Source organism: Dama dama, chromosome 3 (assembly GCF_033118175.1).
Source record: "Dama dama isolate Ldn47 chromosome 3, ASM3311817v1, whole genome shotgun sequence".
NCBI lineage: Eukaryota > Metazoa > Chordata > Mammalia > Artiodactyla > Cervidae > Dama > Dama dama.
In genome coordinates, this window is record NC_083683.1 from 41417372 (window position 1) to 41436590 (window position 19219).

Sequence of the window (19219 nt, forward strand, 5' to 3'; positions counted from 1 at the left end):
ATGGGCTGGAGGGATTTTAAAATCTCCAACCATTTTAAATTTAAATTAAATGTGGCTTGTTCATTACACTGAGGGATAGAAATTTAGGATGAAAATACTTCACCTCAAGTAAGCAGAAAGCCTTCCTTTGGTAAGGAAAGTTTATAAATAATGTAATTCTCAGTATATGATGACATCCTCTACACACACACATAACATCAAAAGGGAAGATCCACAACATCTTCAGAAATACTACTATGGAACACTGCGCTCCTTGCTTTCTTACTCCTATTGGCTAACTTCTCAGCTCCTTAGTTTGTAATCAGATTACACCTAGCAGTACAACCTCCAGCATATCTAGTCTTCAGAAAGAACACAAATCAGAACATTTAGGGTGCTGTTTGACAGTTTCAAGTTACAGGAATTTAAAACAAATGGCAAGAAAAGCTAAGAAAATTTAATCTGATGCTTAACTGCTGATTCTAGAATTAACTTTGAAGTTTTATACTATTTTACTATTAAATGTATAATGAAGGTTTATTTCTTTCAATGTGGGCGAAAACTGTCATTTAAAAAAATTTTTAAAAACTTAATACTGAATACAGTATTCAGTTCTAACTTACAAGTTAACCTATGTTCTTATAAATGAATATAATACCACTTTAGTAATTATTTCGGAAAATAGGAACTGTTCCTTCTGAACGTTGTTCAGAAAATTCTTCAGAGTGCACACCAAGGTAATACCACAGGCTTTGCCATATGGATGAAGGGAAAGGACCAAGGGAGGTAGACAGAAAATAAGGCTTTGTGTACACTAACCAGGTAGACATAGAAAAAAAGTCCACAAAAAAAACCGGGTGAACATGAACAAAAACCTTGGCATCGGCAGTTCTACTCCTCTGATTCTCAGATAACACGGGGAAACCGACCAGGACAGCAGTAACAATGTCTTTACTAAGTCTCTTTACTAAGGGTCAGGGTTTCCAGTCCTCACTGAGGTTAAAGCCACACAGCCTAGTGGCTAAGTTCAACACTCCGGGAACGCTGCCCTTTCCTAGAATAACTGATTTCTTAACATGGGAATCTAAACTATTTTCATACGCAGAGGCAAAGTCGCTCAAATTTTAGGAAAGAAAAATAAATGCCCTCTTTACAGTTCCCGTTTCTCCTGGAGCTAAGAGACCCCAACAAGGTCTTCCTTTAAAGGGAGGTCCCAAGAGGCACAGGATTTCCAAAGAGCCCCTCTAGGCACGAAGGGATAAGAAAATCCGGCAGCAAACACCGTCTGCTCCGCACTTGCCACAGTCCAGGAGAAAGGCAGAGGGAACACTACTAACCTATCCCGGCGGAGAAAGCAGCTCCGAGCCCAAAACCTGCAGCGCTCGTTACAAACTTTCCAGCGGCAGCGCGAGCGCCGTCACTTACCGGCGGCAGAAGTCATGATTCCCCTGTGCAGCTCGCTTCCCAGCTCGCCCCCCTTAATCCCCGCGCCCCTTACAGTCCATTGTTTCAAGAATTTGGGCAGAAGACAAAAACCCCCGCAGAGCCCACATTCCGTCCCGAGGGAGCGCGGCGCACCCTGAGCGCGGCACAAAGGAAGCTGCCGGCTCTGGGGACCCGGCGGCGCTCCCGGGCGCGAGCGCCGGCGACGGGCAGGCGGGCACGAGCACCGAGCAGCGGAGCTCCCGGCGGACGGCCACGCGCGCGCACGAGCAGTGCTCACCGCGGCTTCGCCAGTGCGCGCGGCCTTCCTTAGCTCCAAAAAAAAAAAAATCAGAGCTCCAGGCGCCCCCTGCTAGCCGCGGCCGTAAAAGGCGGACAAAAGCCCCAACCTCCTCCAATCAGAGGGCCCAAGTTTCATCCCGTTCCCGCCCCTCCCGCCCATATGCTTAAGCTCAGCTCCAATGAACGGGCTCGAAAAGGGGGCGTGGGCTACATGGCATGATGGGAATTGTAGTTTTCTGCACACACGGACGGGCAGAGGCAGACGCCTGGGTGCAGCCTGTTCTCCCGCCTTCATTTCCCATCGTGCTGAGGCGGGTGGCATGGCGGAGAAGGATGACACCGGATTTTGACGAAGAGGTGGTTTTTGAGGTAAGGGGAAAATGGCGGTGCGTGTGAGTTGCCTTTGTTTGAGAAGGACGAGGGAGAAGGCGAGAGGCCGATCGAGGGAGCGAAGGATCGGGTGACGCTCCTGCCGGCCTTGGTCACCGAATCTCGTAGATTTCCGGGCCTGGTGTTGGCCGCTGCCTGACAGGTGTAGCCCGAGGCGCCCTTGCCTCGCCCAGTCTCTGCCTCGGGCCCTCCCAGAATTCCCAGCCTGGCCGGTGGACACGAGCCCTGCGTGTTCCTTCCCGGGTGATGGATACTCCTTGGCGGGGTGTGGGGTTGGGTAACTGCTCCTGGTTGGGGCGGGGCCCAATCGTGCATTTTGGATACTCACCCGTACGATTGCCCTCCCCCTTTTTCGTCCTTGATTTTTTGGGGTCAGTATCAAGAAGTGCCCGAGGTCACCGTTCACTGTCGAGGCGTGGCTCTTCGAATGGAGGCAGCAGGTGCTAGTTTTCTAACGTGGTTTAAGATCTGTGTGTGGGACCTCCTGTGGGTGATTAGGGCCGGGGCGTCTCAGCATCTAATTCTTTTGTCCTTTGCTGTTGCTCTAGGTGTAGCTATTTCTTCTGTTTCGAGGCTTTGGTGAGAGTGCTTTTGTGTGGGGACTATTTTAAGACGTTCTCTGCCATCTTGAATGGAAAAAAAAAAAAATTCTAGTGTTTCTGTTTCTGTCAGACACAGGCGCAAATATACACCAATGTATAAGGCATGTGTATGTATGCTTTACCAAAGTCCATTCATCCAACTAGATTTTAAGAAATTTAAGAAAAGAAACAGCTCATTCTATACGAAAAGAGAGCTAGACAATAAATAGTGCAGAATGGTATATGTTGAAATATACGCAAGCTGTCATTGGCGGATTGGTTTGGAAACTGCCGTCTGTTGTCGGAGACGCTACACCCAGTAAATGGATATTGGAAGTGGGTTTTGAACTGTGAGTCTGTTTAGAGAGATGGAAGGGAGAAAATGCATTCTGAAGAAGGAGAACAAAGTATGCCAAGCTTGGGAGGTGTGAAGATATCTGGTGCAGATTTTTCCGGGACTTGAGTGTGAACTCTCACTGTGTGGAGAGGTCTAATGGGGCTAAAATGAAGAAGTAGTGAAAGATAGGGCTCTTTTACCAAAAGGAAGTGTCTTGATTTGAGGAGGTCAGTAGGGAAGACAAGTGTCTGAGTTTCGGATATGAGAGAAGACTGAATTGAATAATGGCTTGGACAGATACTTCTAAGGTAAAATTGAGGAAACAGTTCAAGATTGCATGTGGGACATGAGAGACAAAAATCTATGTTACTTAGATTGCTAGAGAAAAGGGACTGGTTGGATTTTTTTTTTTTTACCCTGTTATATGGTTAGATATCTGAACATAATAATAATGCATGCTCATTTCTACGTTTCATTGTAGAATACAAGCCACAACATTAAAATCACTCCTTATCCTTTCACCCACAGATGGCCACTATTAACATTATAGTGTGTATTCTTGCCAACTTTTTCTACTCAAATGTTTGATTTTTTTAACACAAAAAAGTATACCACATAGAATTGTATATGTATTTTTCACTGAGTGTTTTCTTATTACTCTTTGAAAACAACATAAAATCCAGTATGTATATGTATTATAATCATTTTCCCATTCTTGGATAGTTATATTGTTTCAAAATGCCATTATAATCAACACTGGCATAAGTCCATTTTTAATTGCATCTCTGATTTTTCCTTAGAATAATTTCTAGAAAGGAAACTAGTGGGTCAAAGGATACAAACATTTTTCAAGACTTTTACGCGGGAAGGTTATACTATTTCAAGTTTCCGTTAGGAATAAGAGTATTATTTTCACCAAATCCTCGGCAGCAACCTTATTAATTTCCATTAGTCTTTGCTAATTTGATAGGGAAAAGAGCATTCTGCTGTTCTAATTTACATTTCTTGAATTTACTAGAAACATTTTTATTTCTTTCTTGATCATCTTTTTTTGTATTTTTCCCCCATTTTCCTGCTGGATGTGAGCTTCTTAAAAACTGATTTGCATACATTTTTCATAAGTTACCTATTTACTTGTAGAAATTTATTTCTTTCTTTTGTGGCAGAGCCGGAGGGTCTTGTGGGATCTTAGTTCCCTGACCAGGGACCAAACCCTGCAGTGAAGCACAGGATCTTAACCACTGGACTTGCTGGGAAGTCCCTAGAAATGTTTTTTGTTGTTTAATTTATTCGCTTTTAGTCATATACATTAATTTTTATTGTAGCATAATGTTCATAAGAAAAGTGCACAGATCATAAATGTGCAGACTAATCAGTTTTCACATGTTGAATACACGCATGTAACCTGGACCTGTGTTAAGAAACTGAACATCACCAACACACCAGAAGCTCCCTCTTACTCTCTTCCAGTCACTTCTCTCCACCCCCCCAAATAACCGCTCTTTAGACTTTAATAATTAATTTAGATCTCTTTTGACTGTTTTTATAGTGTACACACTGTGCAGTTCGATTTGTATATGCTCTTTTTTGTCTGACTTTGCTCTCTGATTTTGTCTGTTATATTCATCCTTATGTAAGGATTTTTTATTTCTCCGTAGTATTGCATATGAATGTATAACCAGTTTTTAATCTGCTCTACTATTAATGGTCTTTGGGTGATTTCCAGTTTGAAACTATTATGAATAGTGCTAATGTGAACATTTCAGTATATATATCTTACTGAACATATTTCTGTTGGGTATATACTTGGAAGAGGAATTACTGAGTTATGGGAAATGCATACATTCACCTTGTGAATATTGCCAAACATTATTCCAAGGTAGTTGTACCAATTTATACTCCTACCAGCAGTGTAGGAGAGGTCCAGTTGCTCCTCATAACTTCACTGACACTTGCTAATTTCCGTCTTTTTACCATTCTCGTGTGTATACTGGAGAAGGCAATGGCAACCCACTCCAGTACTCTTGCCTGGAAACGCCCATGGACGGAGGAGCCTGGTAGGCTGCAGTCCATGGAGTCACTAAGAGTCAGACACGACTGAGCGACTTCACTCTTCACTTTCATGGATTGGAGAAGGAAATGGCAACCCTCCAGTGTTTTTGCCTGGAGAATCCCAAGGACGGGGGAGCCTGGTGGGCTGCCATCTATGGGGTCGCACAGAGTTGGACACGACTGAAGTGACCTCTCAGCAGCAGCAGCAGTGTGTATACTGGTATCTCCTCTTGCATTTCCCTGATAAGGAAAGGGAGAGGTTTTTTTTTTTAATGTTTAAGGACCAGTTGTATATTCACTTTGTGAAGCCAATTCAAATTTGTTGCATATTTTTATTTTGGGTTATCTCTTGATACCAATTTGAAGGATTTATTTACATATACTGAATGTAAGTCCTTTGGTGAATATATGTACCTCAACTATCTCAGGTCTGTGGAACTCTCTTAATAGTGTCTTTCAATGAACAGAAGCTCTTAATTTTATTATAATCGAGGTAAATCTTATATAGTTAGTGCCTTTAAAGAAATATTTGCCTGCTCTAAGGTCACAGAGCTTTATTTTAACCTTGTGCTTCTAGATCTGCCATCCATATGGAACTGATTTTTGTGTGGTATCAAGTAAAGGTCAACATATGTATTTTTCCCGAATGGATGTGTATTTAACCTGGCATTTTCTGAACAGACCATTGTTTCTTTGATGAACTACAATGTTGCCCTTGTCATAAATCAGGATACCTTGTATGTGTGGCTTTGTTTTTGGATGTTCCCTTTTCCACTAGTTAATTTGATCATTCTTGTGCCTATACCACATTATTATAATTACTATAACTTTTATAATAGTTCTAGTATCTGATAGAATAATACCTATCCGTTTTATTTTCCTTCAAGATTGCTTTGTCTATTCTTAGCCCTTTGTCTTTCTGAATGAATTTTAGAGTCAGCTTGTCATTTTCACTTTAGAAAAAGGAAACTGCAAAGATTGATTGAGATTGCTTTGAATCTCTGGATTAATTTGGGGAGAACTGACATCTTGACAGTATTGAATCTTCCAATCCATGAGCATTTTTATTGCTTGCCTTCTAAATGAGTCAAGCAACTTCCCATCACTTTGTGCTGTAGGACAGATTTACAAACTGGGACAACAGGGGAGGACAAATAATTTTCCCTCTACCCTTTGAGTTCTTGGCTGAGACCTCTGTAATAACAGATAGATTAACTAGAGAAAAAAAAGATGTTAACATTGTTATGAAACAAATTCATCTAGAGTAAATTTAAAAGATCTTACTGACTTTCTTCACCAATTTATGTATTGAGCAGCATCCCATCTAGCAGACAGAAAGGAGTTCCGAATATGTAAAAAAAAAAAAAGAGAGAGACTTTTGTAGGCAGAGGAAGTGGGTCAAGGCAGTTAGGCTAGTAAAGAGGAGATTGGTTGTATCAAGGTCACATTCTTTTAGGGGGTGGCAGGGGTCTGTCAGGCAGATTACCTCACTGATGCTGATTGACTAGCTTAAGATTATATTTCTGTTACTGAACAAACAGGTTCCTGTGCCCAACTTGGACTTACTAGTCCAAACACCAAAACATTGAAGTCTGGAGCAGAGAAAGGTTTATTGCAGGGCCATGCAAGGAGAACGGGTGACTCGTGCCCCAAAAATCCTAACCCCTGGAAGGGTTTCACACAGCATCTTTAAAGGCCAGATGAGGGGAGGAGCATACCAAAGTGTGTGATCTGGTCACTCAGAATTCTCTGATTGATTGATGTTGCAGTAATAGGGCCATTAACATTATCAGTTCTTAGGTACCAGTAGGTCTGGGGGCTACAGGCTCATGATCATCAGGTAGTTAATTTCTTCCATTTGGTGGTGGTTTTTTAGCATCTAAAAAACTCAGGAAATATGCAGGATATACTTGGTATTTCTGATCAGAGCTACAGCAGAAAATATTGGGAGAGGGGCTCTGTCCCAAGAAGGCCCCATAGGGCCCTCTTCGGTTACATTTCTGGAAGAGGCCAAAAATGTAAGTCTTGGTTGGGAAAGTGGATCTTAGCATAAGTGACTCCATTTGGGGCCTGTTATCTTGTTCTTAACAACATGCATACCCACGTATATACATGGGAGATAGTGTGTTTTAAAAAAAAAACAAACAAACAAAAACCTGGAACTAGATAATAGTTAAAGCAGTAAAAACAGATTTTATTCAGGACTAGTGCAATAGGGGGAAGAGACCTCAGTATAGAACTGGATTCTATTGCAAATACAACATGAATAAGTGGAAATTTAATTACTAAGAGGAAACCTTGGATTTAGAGGGGTTTTGGCTAAACCAACATACCATGATTCTTACTGAATACAAGCCAGGGTGGTCTGTTCCTTTGTTACTACAAGCCAAATGCTGAGAAACTGAGGTTTGCCATAGAAGAGAGTTTACTCACAAAGCAGCCAAGGGAGAACAAGCAGCAAATCCACCCTTCTGAAGGTGGGATATTTATGGAGTAAAGAAACAGTGTGGTCTTAGTTGCAAGGAAAGGTGATTGGAGGTACAGGAAAAGTGAGGTCATCAGTGTTCTTTGCAGTCATATCTAGGTTACATGCTTCTTCCAAGGATGCATGTTAAAAGATGGAGGCACTTAGCATGATTCTGGAGGTGGAGGTTTTGGCCCTCTGATGTCAAAAGGACATTCATCCAACACCTGCGTGGGTCCAGTCTTAGGGCCTGTGACCTCAACCAGTCTTAGCCAGCTCTGACTGAACAAAAGCTGACTCTTAAGTTCCTAAAAATCAGCTTAAGCCCCTGCGTCCAGTACTATATCAAGCCATATATCAGAGGTATTTTCTGTGGGGTGGTTAGGGAATCTTGTGGTGTATTACCTAGGCTCTGTGAAGCTTGGGGTGCATGCAGTTAAAGAGAGGGAAAAAAACTAAAAGCAAGCTCACCAGTGAAGGCAATTTATAAGCAGAGGGGTTTTAACAAGCTGTTCCTTTATCTGTTCTTTAAGACAAGCTCAAGAATTTCTATTAGTCACCAGCTTCTGTTAACCCTGTGGGGCTTGATTTCACCTGGAGGGATGGTAGAAGATGAGGAACCCATGAGAAAGACTGAGGGTCATCTGTTGTGGAGGATGAGAGACTCTTGCTAAACTGATACAGCAGGGTTTTGTTAAAACCAAACTTTGCAAAGAAGTGCGTAGGAGAATTTTCAGGAGCCTGACTAAAGTTGGGTTAAGGAAAGAATCTTTGTTAGGGGAAGGTTGTAACACTCCAAGATGTCTTAGATGATTCAGGCTTAGGTACCATCTATGTGGGGCCAGGGAAAGGATGTAGACCTCTTGTGTGGGTGTGCTAAGTCTCTTCAGTCATGTCTGACTCTTTGCAACCCCATGGACTGTAGACCACCAGGCTCCTCTGTCCATGGGATTCTCCAGGCAAGAATACTGGAGTGGGGTACCATGCCCTCTTCTAGGGCATCTTCCCAACCCAAGGATTGAACCCGTGTCTCTATGTCTTCTGCATTGGCAGGTGGGTTCTTTACCACTTGTGCCACCTGGGAAGCCCCATGTATACCTCTTGCTGCTGCTGCTGCTAAGTCACCTCAGTCGTGTCCGACCCTGTGCGACCCCATAGACGGTAGCCCTCCAGTGTCCCCCATCCCTGGGATTCTCCAGGCAAGAACACTGGAGTGGGCTGCCATTTCCTTCTCCAATGCATGAAAGTGAAAAAAGTGAGAGTGAAGTCACTCGGTCGTGTCCGACTCTTAGTGACCCCATGGAGTGCAGCCTACTAGACTCCTCCATCCATGGGATTTTCCAGGCAAGAGAACTGGAGTGGGGTGCCATTGCCTTCTCCAATGTATACCTCTTAGGGGAGAGTAAATATTTACTTTGCAAAGATAAAAGGGTCCTTAGAAGAGCAGATGGGAGATATGACAAAGTTTGTCTGGGTGTATCCTCCTTTCCGGGAGGGACTGGGGTGGGGTCAGGAGGAGAAGGGGACGACAGAGGATGAGATGGCTGGATGGCATCACCAACTCGATGGACATGAGTTTGAGTGAACTCCGGGAGTTGGTGATGGACAGGGAGGCCTGGCGTGCTGCAGTCATGGGGTCGCAAAGAGTCAGACACGACTGAGCGACTGTGAGCGACTGAACTGAACTGAACTGATCTTCCTTTCCTGTGATGAGTCAATCTTCCTGGTTGTTGAAACTCCCAAGTAGGGGATTTATGACAATTGAGTTTCTATTGAAAGATGTGTCTTTAGATCTGAACTAAGGGGAGAGTTCAGAGAAAGCATTTCTCATTTGCTATTTTTCAAGTGCATACAGCTCATGATAACCAGTATACCGCAGTGACATAATTTTGGGGTGGCATATTTTGCTACCTTTCAGGAAGGATCTGTTCCTCGATAGGATCTATTTCCATAGCTAAATTGACCCTTAAACTGTCTAGACCTATGCTGAGGGTGCACAGAACTGATGTAGTCTAGTGGTGTCTTTTCTTTTATGGTTAATGCTCAGTTCCAGTTTTCTGTTTCAGGGGATATTTTGATAGTCTTTTTTATTCTGAAAGGTAGTGTAATACAGTTGTCAAAGGAATAGAATCTGGAGTTGGACAGTGTAGGAAATCTTATCTCCAAGATATATTAATTAATGTGACTTTGAGCAATTTGCTCCTCTATGTGTCAGTTTTCTCAATATTAAGTAGAAATAACAGTATTGATCTCATAGAGCAGTTGTGAGTCATTAAATGACTTAATGCAAGTGAAGTACTTAGATGAGTACCTGGCACATTATAAGCATTCTGTAAACGTTAGCTTCCCTGATAGCTCAGTTGGTAAAGAATCCACCTGCAATGCAGGAAACCCTGGTTCGATTCCTGGGTCGGGAAGATCTGAAGAAGGGATGGGCTACCCATTCCAGTATTCCTGGGCTTCCCTTGTGCCTCAGCTGGTAAGGAATCCTCCTGCAATGCAGGAGACCTGGGTTCAGTCCCTGGGTTGGGGAGATCCCCTGGAGACGGGAAAGGCCACCCACTCCAGTATTTTGGTCTGGAGAATTCCATGGACTGTGCAGTCCATGGGGTCACAAAGAGTCGGACACAACTGAGTGACTTTCACTTTCAAACTTTAGCTACTATTAAATTTTTCCTGAAAAAAATTCATGTTGGTTTTCACAATTACTGGTATTGTGTGTTTCTTGAGTTAAAGACTTGAGTACTAAAAATAATTTATAAGGTTATAGATGTCCCTGGGTGCTACTCTGGCTGTATTTCATGAGTTTTGAAATGTAGTTTGTCTCATAATTTTGTCAATTCCTTTGTGATTTGTTCTTAAACCCCTACTTAACACCCAGGTGTATGGGTAAGGGATTGAGGGTGGTAGTGATGACTTTTCTCCATTCAGCTGGTGAGAATTCTATTTAGCTAATTCCCTGTAGGCTCAGCCAATCTAGTTAATTCAGGCTGCTCTAACACTCAGATTGAGTAGCTTATAAACAACAAAAATTTACTTCTCATAGTTCTAGGACCTGGGAAATCCAACATTAGGGTACCAGTGTGGTTGGGTTTTAATGAGAACCCACTTCCTTGGTTCATAAATGACTGTCTTTCCCTGTGGGCAGCAGAAAGGGTGAGGGAACTCTCTGGGATCTCTTTTATATGGGCACTAATTCTATTCTTGAGCGCTCTAACCACATGACTTAAGCACCTCTCAAAGGCCTCACCTCCAAATACTGTTACATTGGAGATTAGGTTTCAACATTTGAATTTGGGGAGGACACAAACATTCAGATATAGCAAGAGGATAGAAGAGAGAGCACTGGAGAGACACTATAGTTCCCTCCTAGCAGGGCTGCCGTTTGGTAGTGCTTGTGTTCCTGTACCAAGCCACAAGTCTTTGGGGGAGACTTCTTTAACTTCATCTCTTACAGGGATTCAGTGACACTGCTGCTTTCCTTTGACCTTTAGGCCCAAGGAAGTTAATAACTTCCTGCCGTTGCCAGTCCCTGGATGCTTCACCATCCCCTCTTGGCTGCCTCAGCCCTTCTTAAGGCTATGTAAATAATGATCATTTCATTACTCTTTTCAGTTATCCCTTTTGAGTGTGCCATCCACTTCTTGTAAAATCTTCCTGCAAGAAGACTTTCTTGGTTAACCTACTTTGTAGCCCCTGTTCCATTCTCTAGGATTAACTCTTATCCATTGTCATCCACAGCCTTTGGTTTTGCCTTCTGAGAACTTATTTCTTATCTCTGAGAATGCCTTAGCCTCATAGGAAATGGATATTAAAGTATGCTTTACTTAGAGGCTGCATACCTTTCACAGCCTGATTCCTGAATATGGGTTTAAGAGTTGCTGTAGAGGTTGAATGAGGTTTTGCAGGATTTTGGTTTCCCTAGCAGTATAGTTCCCTGAAATGTGGTAGATTTTCAGTATGTTAGCTTCTAGACAGTTTTATGCACAAATAACCACAGTTAGCTCATTTGGGCCTAACTCTTAAATCTGAAATCTATATAGTGTTTACTGGTTCTGTTTTGATCTTTTCTCCTCATTCAACTTCATGGCATTATCTACAATAAGAGGCTTGGTTGAAAAGGTGTCACCTTTAATTAGATCCTAGCAGCTGGGCTGGTTCCCACTGATAGCTTATGGTGAACAATGTCAGATTCCTGATCTCCAAAGAGGAAGATTTAGCTTTGGGATCAAGGATCAGGCTTGATCACTCAGTTTTTGTGTGGCAGAAGTTTTATTACAGTGTGAAGGGACAGAGAAAGCTTCTGACATAGATGGAGAGCGCCCCACTCACTAGACTTATCAAGACCTTATATACTTTTACCAGACCCACTCCCACAATATATATGTCTTAATATAACAAGATTAGTCAGAAGATTCTTGTTAAGTAGAAACATGTCCTTGAGCAAGATACATTGTTGTTATATAATTATTAGTACAGAGCTTAAGGAAAAACATACCCTTAAGAAAGATGGAGAAGCTCTATATACAGTCAGCAAAAGCAAGACCTGGAGTTGACTGTGGCTCAGATCATGAACTCCTTATTGCCAAATTCAGACTTAAATTGAAGAAAGTGGGGAAAGCCACTAGACCATACAGGTATGACCTAAATCAAATCCCTAATGATTATACAGTAGAAGTGAGAAATAGATTTAAGGGATTAGCTCTGATAGACAGAGAGCCTGATGAACTATGGATGGAGGTTCGTGACATTGTACAGGAGACTGGGAGCAAGAAAAAAATGCAAAAAAAGCAAAATGGTTGTCTGAGGAGGTCTTACAAATAGCTGTGAAAAGAAGAGAAGTGAAAGGCAAAGGAGAAAAGGAAAGATATACCCACTTGAATGCAGAGTTCCAAAGAACAGCAAGGAGAGATAAGAAAGCCTTCCTCAGTGATCAGTGCAAAGAAATAGAGGGAAACAATAGAATGGGAAAGACTAGAGATTTCTTCAAGAAAATTAGAGATACCAAGGGAACATTTCATGCAAAGTTGGGCTCAATAAAGGACAGAAATGGTATGGACCTAACAGAAGCAGAAGATATTAAGAAGAGGTGGCAAGAAGACACAGAAGAACTATGCAAAAAAGATCTTCATGACCCAGATAATCACCATGGTATGGTCACTCAGCTGGAGCCAGATGTCCTGGAATGTGAAGTCAAGTGGACCTTAGGAAGCATCACTACAAACAAAGCTAGTGGAGGTGATGGAATTCCAGTTGAGCTATTTCAAATCCTGAAAGAGGATGCTGTGAAAGTGCTGCACTCAAGATGCCAGCAAATTTGGAAAACTCAGCTGTGGCTACAGGACTGGCAAAGGTCAGTTTTCATTACAATCCCAAAGAAGTGCAATGCCAAAGAATGCTCAAACTACCGCACAATTGCACTCATCTCACACGCTAGTAAAGTAATGTTCAAAATTCTCCAAGCCAGGATACAACAATACATGAACCGTGAACTTCCAGATGTTCAAGCTGGTTTTAGAAAAGGCAAAGGAACCTGAGATCAAATTGCCAATATCCAGTGGATCATCGAAAAAGCAAGAGAGTTTCAGAAAAACATCTACTTCTGCTTTATTGACTATGCTGAAGACTTTGTGTGGATCACGATAAACTGTGGGAATTTCTGAAAGAGATGGGAATGCCAGACCACCTGACCTGCCTCCTGAGAAATCTGTATGCAGGTCAGGAAGCAACAGTTAGAACTGGACATGGAACAACAGACTGGTTCCCAATAGGAGAAGGAGTACGTCAAGGCTGTATATTGTCACCCTGCTTATTTAACTTATATGCAGAGTACATCATGAGAAACGCTGGGCTGGATGAAGCACAAGCTGGAATCAAGATTGCCGGGAGAAATATCAATAACCTCAGATATGCAAATGACACCACCCTTATGGCAGAAAGCAAAGAAGAACTAAAGAGCCTCTTGATGAAAGTGAAAGAGGAGAGTGAAAAATTTGGCTTAAAGCTCAGCATTCAGAAAGCAAAGATCATGGCATCCGGTCCCATCACTTCATGGCAAATAGATGGAGAAACAATGGAAACAGTGGCAGATTTTATTTTGGGGCACTCCAAAATCACTGCAGATGGTGACTGCAGCCATGAAATTAAAAGATGCTTATTCCTTGGAGGAAAAGTTATGACCAACCTAGACAGCATATTAAAAAGCAGAGACATTACTTGGCCAACAAAGGTCCATCTAATCAGTTACGGTTTTTCCAGTAGTCATGTATGGATGTGAAAGTTGGACTATAAAGAAAGTTGAGCGCCAAAGAATTGATGCTTTTGAGCTGTGGTGTTGGAGAAGACTCTTGAGAATCCCTTGGACTGCAGGGAGATCCAACCAGTCCATCCTAAAGGAGATCAGTCCTGAATGTTCATTGGAAGGACTAATGTTGAAGCTGAAACTACAGTACTTTGGCCACCTGATGTGAAGAGTTGACTCATTTGAAAAGACCCTGATGCTGGGAAAGATTGAAGACATGAAGAGAAGGGGATGACAGAGCATGAGATGGTTGGATGGCATCACGGACTCAATGGGCATGAGTTTGGGTGAACTCCAGGAGTTGGTGATGGACAGGGAGGCCTGGTGTCACCCTGCAGTCCATGGCGTCACAGAGTCGGACACTTCTGAGCGACTGAACTGATGTGCATCTAGAACACTAGCTGCAGGATAAATTGGAAAATATTACATTCAGCTCTTTCTTCTCTTTAACACAAGAGTTGCACTAGGCAAGAATGTAGTTTAAAGGTCAGAAAAACAGCCTACTACATCCATCATAGGACCTAACCTCTCTTCTAAGAATGTTTAATGGGTTTTTTAGTATATCTGATGTAATACTATTATTTATAATGATTTTCAGAATCAGAAATCAGGGTTATTTGTGTCTTAAAACTAACTCAAGGGAGTCATGTGCGCCATTAAAATGAAAATTTTGAATTTTGAATGAAGCACATGTTTGGAAAGTATTCTAGTCACGTCTTTTCTCTATTTCAAACATTTTCAAAATGACTTGGTTTAGTACAAGTTTCCTTGGTTATTTGTCAATTGCGCTATGTTTTCTTGTAGTTTTGGTCTTCTGTATTCTCCCTCCAGAAGCCACCTTTGAGCCCTCCTAGACTGAATAATGATGTAGAGGTTGAATGAAGAAATGGAAGGAAGAATGAGGTTCCCAGACCCAGTTCCTGGTCCTTACCCTAGAATCTGACTGTTTTCCTTTCATCAGGGCTAGATTCCATATATATTAATAATCTTGAAAGTTAGTTCCTTTATCTTGGAGCCCGACTACCCCCTGGAGGCTAAAGTGGGAAAGACAACATCACCTCACGCTTGGACCTCTGAGGAGCAACGGGACAAAGTTTAGAAAATGATGGACTCCATATCTAACGTGGGTATTAAGCAAAATAAATCCTGAGATACCAATATTGTCATTTTGGTCTGTTATTGGAATCTCTAGGATGTTTTGAGAGTAAGAATTCTCTAGTTACCTTAGGTGACTAGTTCTGATTGCTCATTCATAGCTGTTGGATTTTTTTCATTATAGATTAATTGCAGAAATTTTGAGTTGTTTATCCTATCTTGAATCCTTCTACTCCTAGAGGAAAGAGTACCTGAAAATAAAAATTTATTTGAAGGACTGATATTTTTACCTGTTTGCCTTATTTGTAGTGCAGCTAAGCCTTTTTTTTTTTTTGTAACTTTCTTAGAGGGACAGCATTGTCCTCAAGGGACCTTTTTACTCTGTAAACTCTGTCCATGGTAACCTTTTTTTGTCATTGAACTCCTTTTGGTGTTTGTTGAAATTCATTCTTTTTTCCTTTGTTCATGACTGGGGAACCTAACTGCTCAGAACTGGGAAAGCCCCTCTTATCTTGCCTTCTCTCCCTCCTTCATCAGTAAATAATTAAATGTTAACCCTTTGTTGGCAACGTGTTCAGGTTTAGCTTTCCCTGACCCCCAGCACTAAGGCAGTCAAATGAATGTGAAATGGCACTTACACAATCTCCCACATCTACAAAAAAGGTACAAAAAAATCCTCTATTGCTGGAGAGAGATTCTCATTTTGTTATATTTTAAAGGTTATTATACATCTCTGAAGAACAGTAAGGCATTTTTTATAAGTAACATTTGTAGGTTCTTTCCTATGTGCTTTATTGATTTGCCTAATGGAAGGAAATTTTTTTCTGTCTGTGTATGTTGATAGTATTTGCTGTTTTGATAATGGAGCTTGCTCTCGGAAAAGATTATACATCCAAAATTTTAGGTATTATGGTATCATTTTATTCCTTAAAATGCGTTTTCCGTTACCTATAGTACACAAAACTTTACAGTTGTATTATATAATTTACTTCTGACTAGTAGCTGAGATCAGAAGCATGACAAAATTCATGTTTTTATCACTAATCTATAATAGAAAGGATATTAATTAATGGAGTTATTAAATCAGCACCCTGTTGACATATAAGATTGACCATTAAGACCAGAGCTAGTTTATTACCATATATACAAGAATGAATTGTAAAATTTTTTCTTGAGGGACAAGTCTTCGCTTTTTTTCTGTCTGTGTCATATTGTTTCTACTGTTTTGGCTTCATCACATATCCTCAGAGCTCCAATATAGATTTTAATGTTTTAAAAAATATGTTGACAGTGCAAAATATAGTAAGCAGATCTCTATTGCATTTATTAAAATGCAAGTTCCTTTGTCTGATTTACAATTCTTAAGCTACTTTTACTGGTTATCTTGGTAGCTTATGTAGTTAAAATATTAACGACTTTCATACTTTGAAAACATTGTGGAAAGGGGACTAGTCTAATAGTCAAGAGACTAACATGAATTAGCAATGATATCTTAAATGAATCACTTAATTTCTCTAAAGCTTACTTGCCATCTGTTATAGAGAAGTTATACCAGATCATCCTTGAGTGTTAGATTTTTCTTGAATCTGGTAGGTTGGTTGAGTTAATGAGAGTAAGCCCCTAAAGGCTTCTGTTAATTAGAAAATACAGGAAGAGATTCTGCTCATTTCCAGTCTATTTTTAGATCAATAACCCTGGCTCAATTTTCATTTTCCTGATTCCGCGCCAGGTGTTTTCTGAGTTCCCAGAAGCAAATCATACTCAAGAATTTAGGAGAAAAGGCCGAAGCTCAATGTACTCCACAGGGATATAGTATTAGTGTACTGACTTCATTGCCTCTGGCTTTTTAGAATATTGTTTACATGCTTATTACTGTTATTCCCATTGCAGAAGATCAAAATGCCCATTTGTCTTTATCTGAAATATTCGATGATTTAATTTTTAATCCACATTGTTAAACTACAGAATCTGGCCAACTATACCCTGTTTTGGGATTTTTGCTGATAAATCCACAATCATTAACCTCATATCTCTTTAACACCTTTATTAAAGTGGATTTTCTATTTTAGTATGTATTTTGCCATGTTCTTTTCATTTTACTTTTCCTTACAGAATCTCCCTGATGATAGAATATAATGAATTGTTTGAGAGAAAGATGTCCATTCTGTCTCTTAACAGAATCACAAATTCTGCCTCCACATTTACTATTTTATTTAGGATAAGGAAAAAAGAAAGTAAAATTGAATGGGATCTAATAGGGCTTCCCAAACCTCACTTTGATGTTTGTTGTATGCTCTTCTCACATCCAGCATTTTGCCAATGTATTCAACATGGCTCCAATTTTTTTTTCCAAAGCAGTTGAAAATCATAGTTTTCCTTTCTCACATAGCTTCTGCTCTGTATTCAGTAAGTGCCCAGTATATGCCAGTTGATGAACAAGATATTGAGTAACATTAAGGGTAGCATCAGAACTAGAGAGGGGTCAATCAGGATTACTGTCTTCTCTTTCCTTAGTTAAGAGCAAGTCACTGTTGCTCTTTGCCTTTCATCAGTTGAGCCTGTAAGCTGTGTGAGTGCTCTCCCTTTGCATCTCCTCATCTTTCTTTTGATGGATATGTTTTGTTTTGGATTAGATACTGTTGTACTTAAGTACATTTGTACTATTATACAGGAAAAAATGTAAAGTTAATCTCTCTAAACCTTTTTGTTGTTTATAACATTTCATGAAAAATTAACTGGGTAGGATGAATTTCTGCTGGAAAATAGAAGCCTGCAGCCAGGAGAATTTATGAATATATGTCTTATTTGCTGCTGGTTTTTAAAAAAAACCTAACATAAATATTAAGTAATAATCTCTCATGTCATTTTTTAAACACCACCGTCTTTATTACTACTTCTGCAGTTACAGAGTAATATTGAGTGGCACTGAAGAAATTATGTTCAGGTTTTTTTCAAGGAGCTGCTTCTGATAGCAAAATGCTTAGTAATGATGAGGACACACCCTCCAGTTCAGTGGCCATTTTGTACTGTAGTTCTGGAGAAACAAGTGGGAACCATCAAAGAAAGAAGTGTACGGATCAAAAGAATATGGTCAAGAGGCAATAAATTTTTCCTCTGGGTCAATTGGAGGATTTAGAACTATGCTGGCTGTGAGTAGTTTAATTAGTTGGACCCTAATTAAACCCATTTATGAACCTTTTTAGCTTATTCTTTTTAAATTCTATGATTAGATTTTTGCTTTGTTTATAATGAGGAACAATTAACACATGAATTTGGGACTTTTGGAATAGTAATTTAGAAGTTATGCTTAAATGTATATACTCCAAAAAGTATTTCCTGTTATTTTATAATATCTTTAATTTTGTGGTATACTTTTCCTATGATATTATTCAAGGTTGAAGGTGGGGGCAATAAATAGTCATTTTTAAATTATGCTTTATGATTGTGTGCTGATAAATTATAAATGAAAGGTCTATAGAAATTCTGTATATTAGCAATATAGTTAATAGTAGTGGGAAAATGTATTTTCCTTTGTAGGGTTTATTAATTGTGACTGTTTTAGCTGTTGATATACCAAAAGTTTCTTCATTAAAAATAGAGAAAATAGCTACCATGTGTAATTTGGTAATGACAGTCTTCCTCGTCAGCTTATTTTGTGGAGTTCTTCAGTTAACTGTAAAGATATAAGAAAATCGAAGCAATTGACAACAGTTCATCCTTTTCTTTTTCTTTTTTCAGTTCATCCTTTTCAATCACATTCTTCAAAAGCAATGCTGTTCTATATGTGATAATCACATTTAAACCTACAACTTTAAACTACATTCAAAGATAAAAGATTTTTAAAATATTTATAATGGTTAATAAATTGTTTCAAGGCAAATATTCTCCATCAAATTCCTCTAATTGTAGATATCTTTCTCTTTAAAGATTTTGTTTTGAATAAAAGATCTTTAAGAGGTTCTGTTGGTATGGTAGAAACATTAAAAAAATATGTAACTTAAATAAATTATAGTACTTTTCTTAGACTTTTAAAGAAAAGTTACCTGTAAGTAATTTGATAAACTCTATTAACAAGGGGATAGAAATCGAAGGCTTCTGAGAACAGGTTTACACGGGTGTAAAGTCTTCATTAGCAGTTACTTCTGCTTCACACGGTTTCAGGTTTCTGTGCCAATGCTTCCTACTACTTTCTGTTGGTAGTTAAGTATTTTCCTATTGTCTTTTGTGTTTAATAAAAACTTGCAGAGTTCATGTAGCATCTAACATTTGATAGTAGTTAGCATTTTGCTTTGATA

At 40.1% G+C, this 19219-nt stretch overlaps 2 protein-coding genes across 6 annotated transcripts in view; one reads left to right on the forward strand and one right to left on the reverse strand.

The window, feature by feature from the left end:
- Positions 1–1643, reverse strand: part of FGD6 (FYVE, RhoGEF and PH domain containing 6) — a 117441-nt gene extending 115798 nt beyond the window's left edge. For both annotated transcript variants that reach the window (XM_061125966.1, XM_061125974.1), the window contains exon 1: positions 1405–1643. In XM_061125966.1, the coding sequence (XP_060981949.1) occupies positions 1405–1420 (16 nt within the window). In that variant the 5' untranslated portion in view covers positions 1421–1643. The remainder of the gene's footprint in view (positions 1–1404) is intronic.
- Positions 1644–1953: 310 nt separating this feature from the next.
- Positions 1954–19219, forward strand: part of VEZT (vezatin, adherens junctions transmembrane protein) — a 67555-nt gene continuing 50289 nt past the window's right edge. For 3 of the 4 annotated variants that reach the window (XM_061125988.1, XM_061125998.1, XM_061126093.1), the window contains exon 1: positions 1954–2073. In XM_061125988.1, the coding sequence (XP_060981971.1) occupies positions 2038–2073 (36 nt within the window). In that variant the 5' untranslated portion in view covers positions 1954–2037. Of the gene's footprint in view, positions 2074–17969; positions 18074–19219 lie in introns of those variants that run through there. The other variant, XM_061126004.1, reaches the window with a different exon arrangement.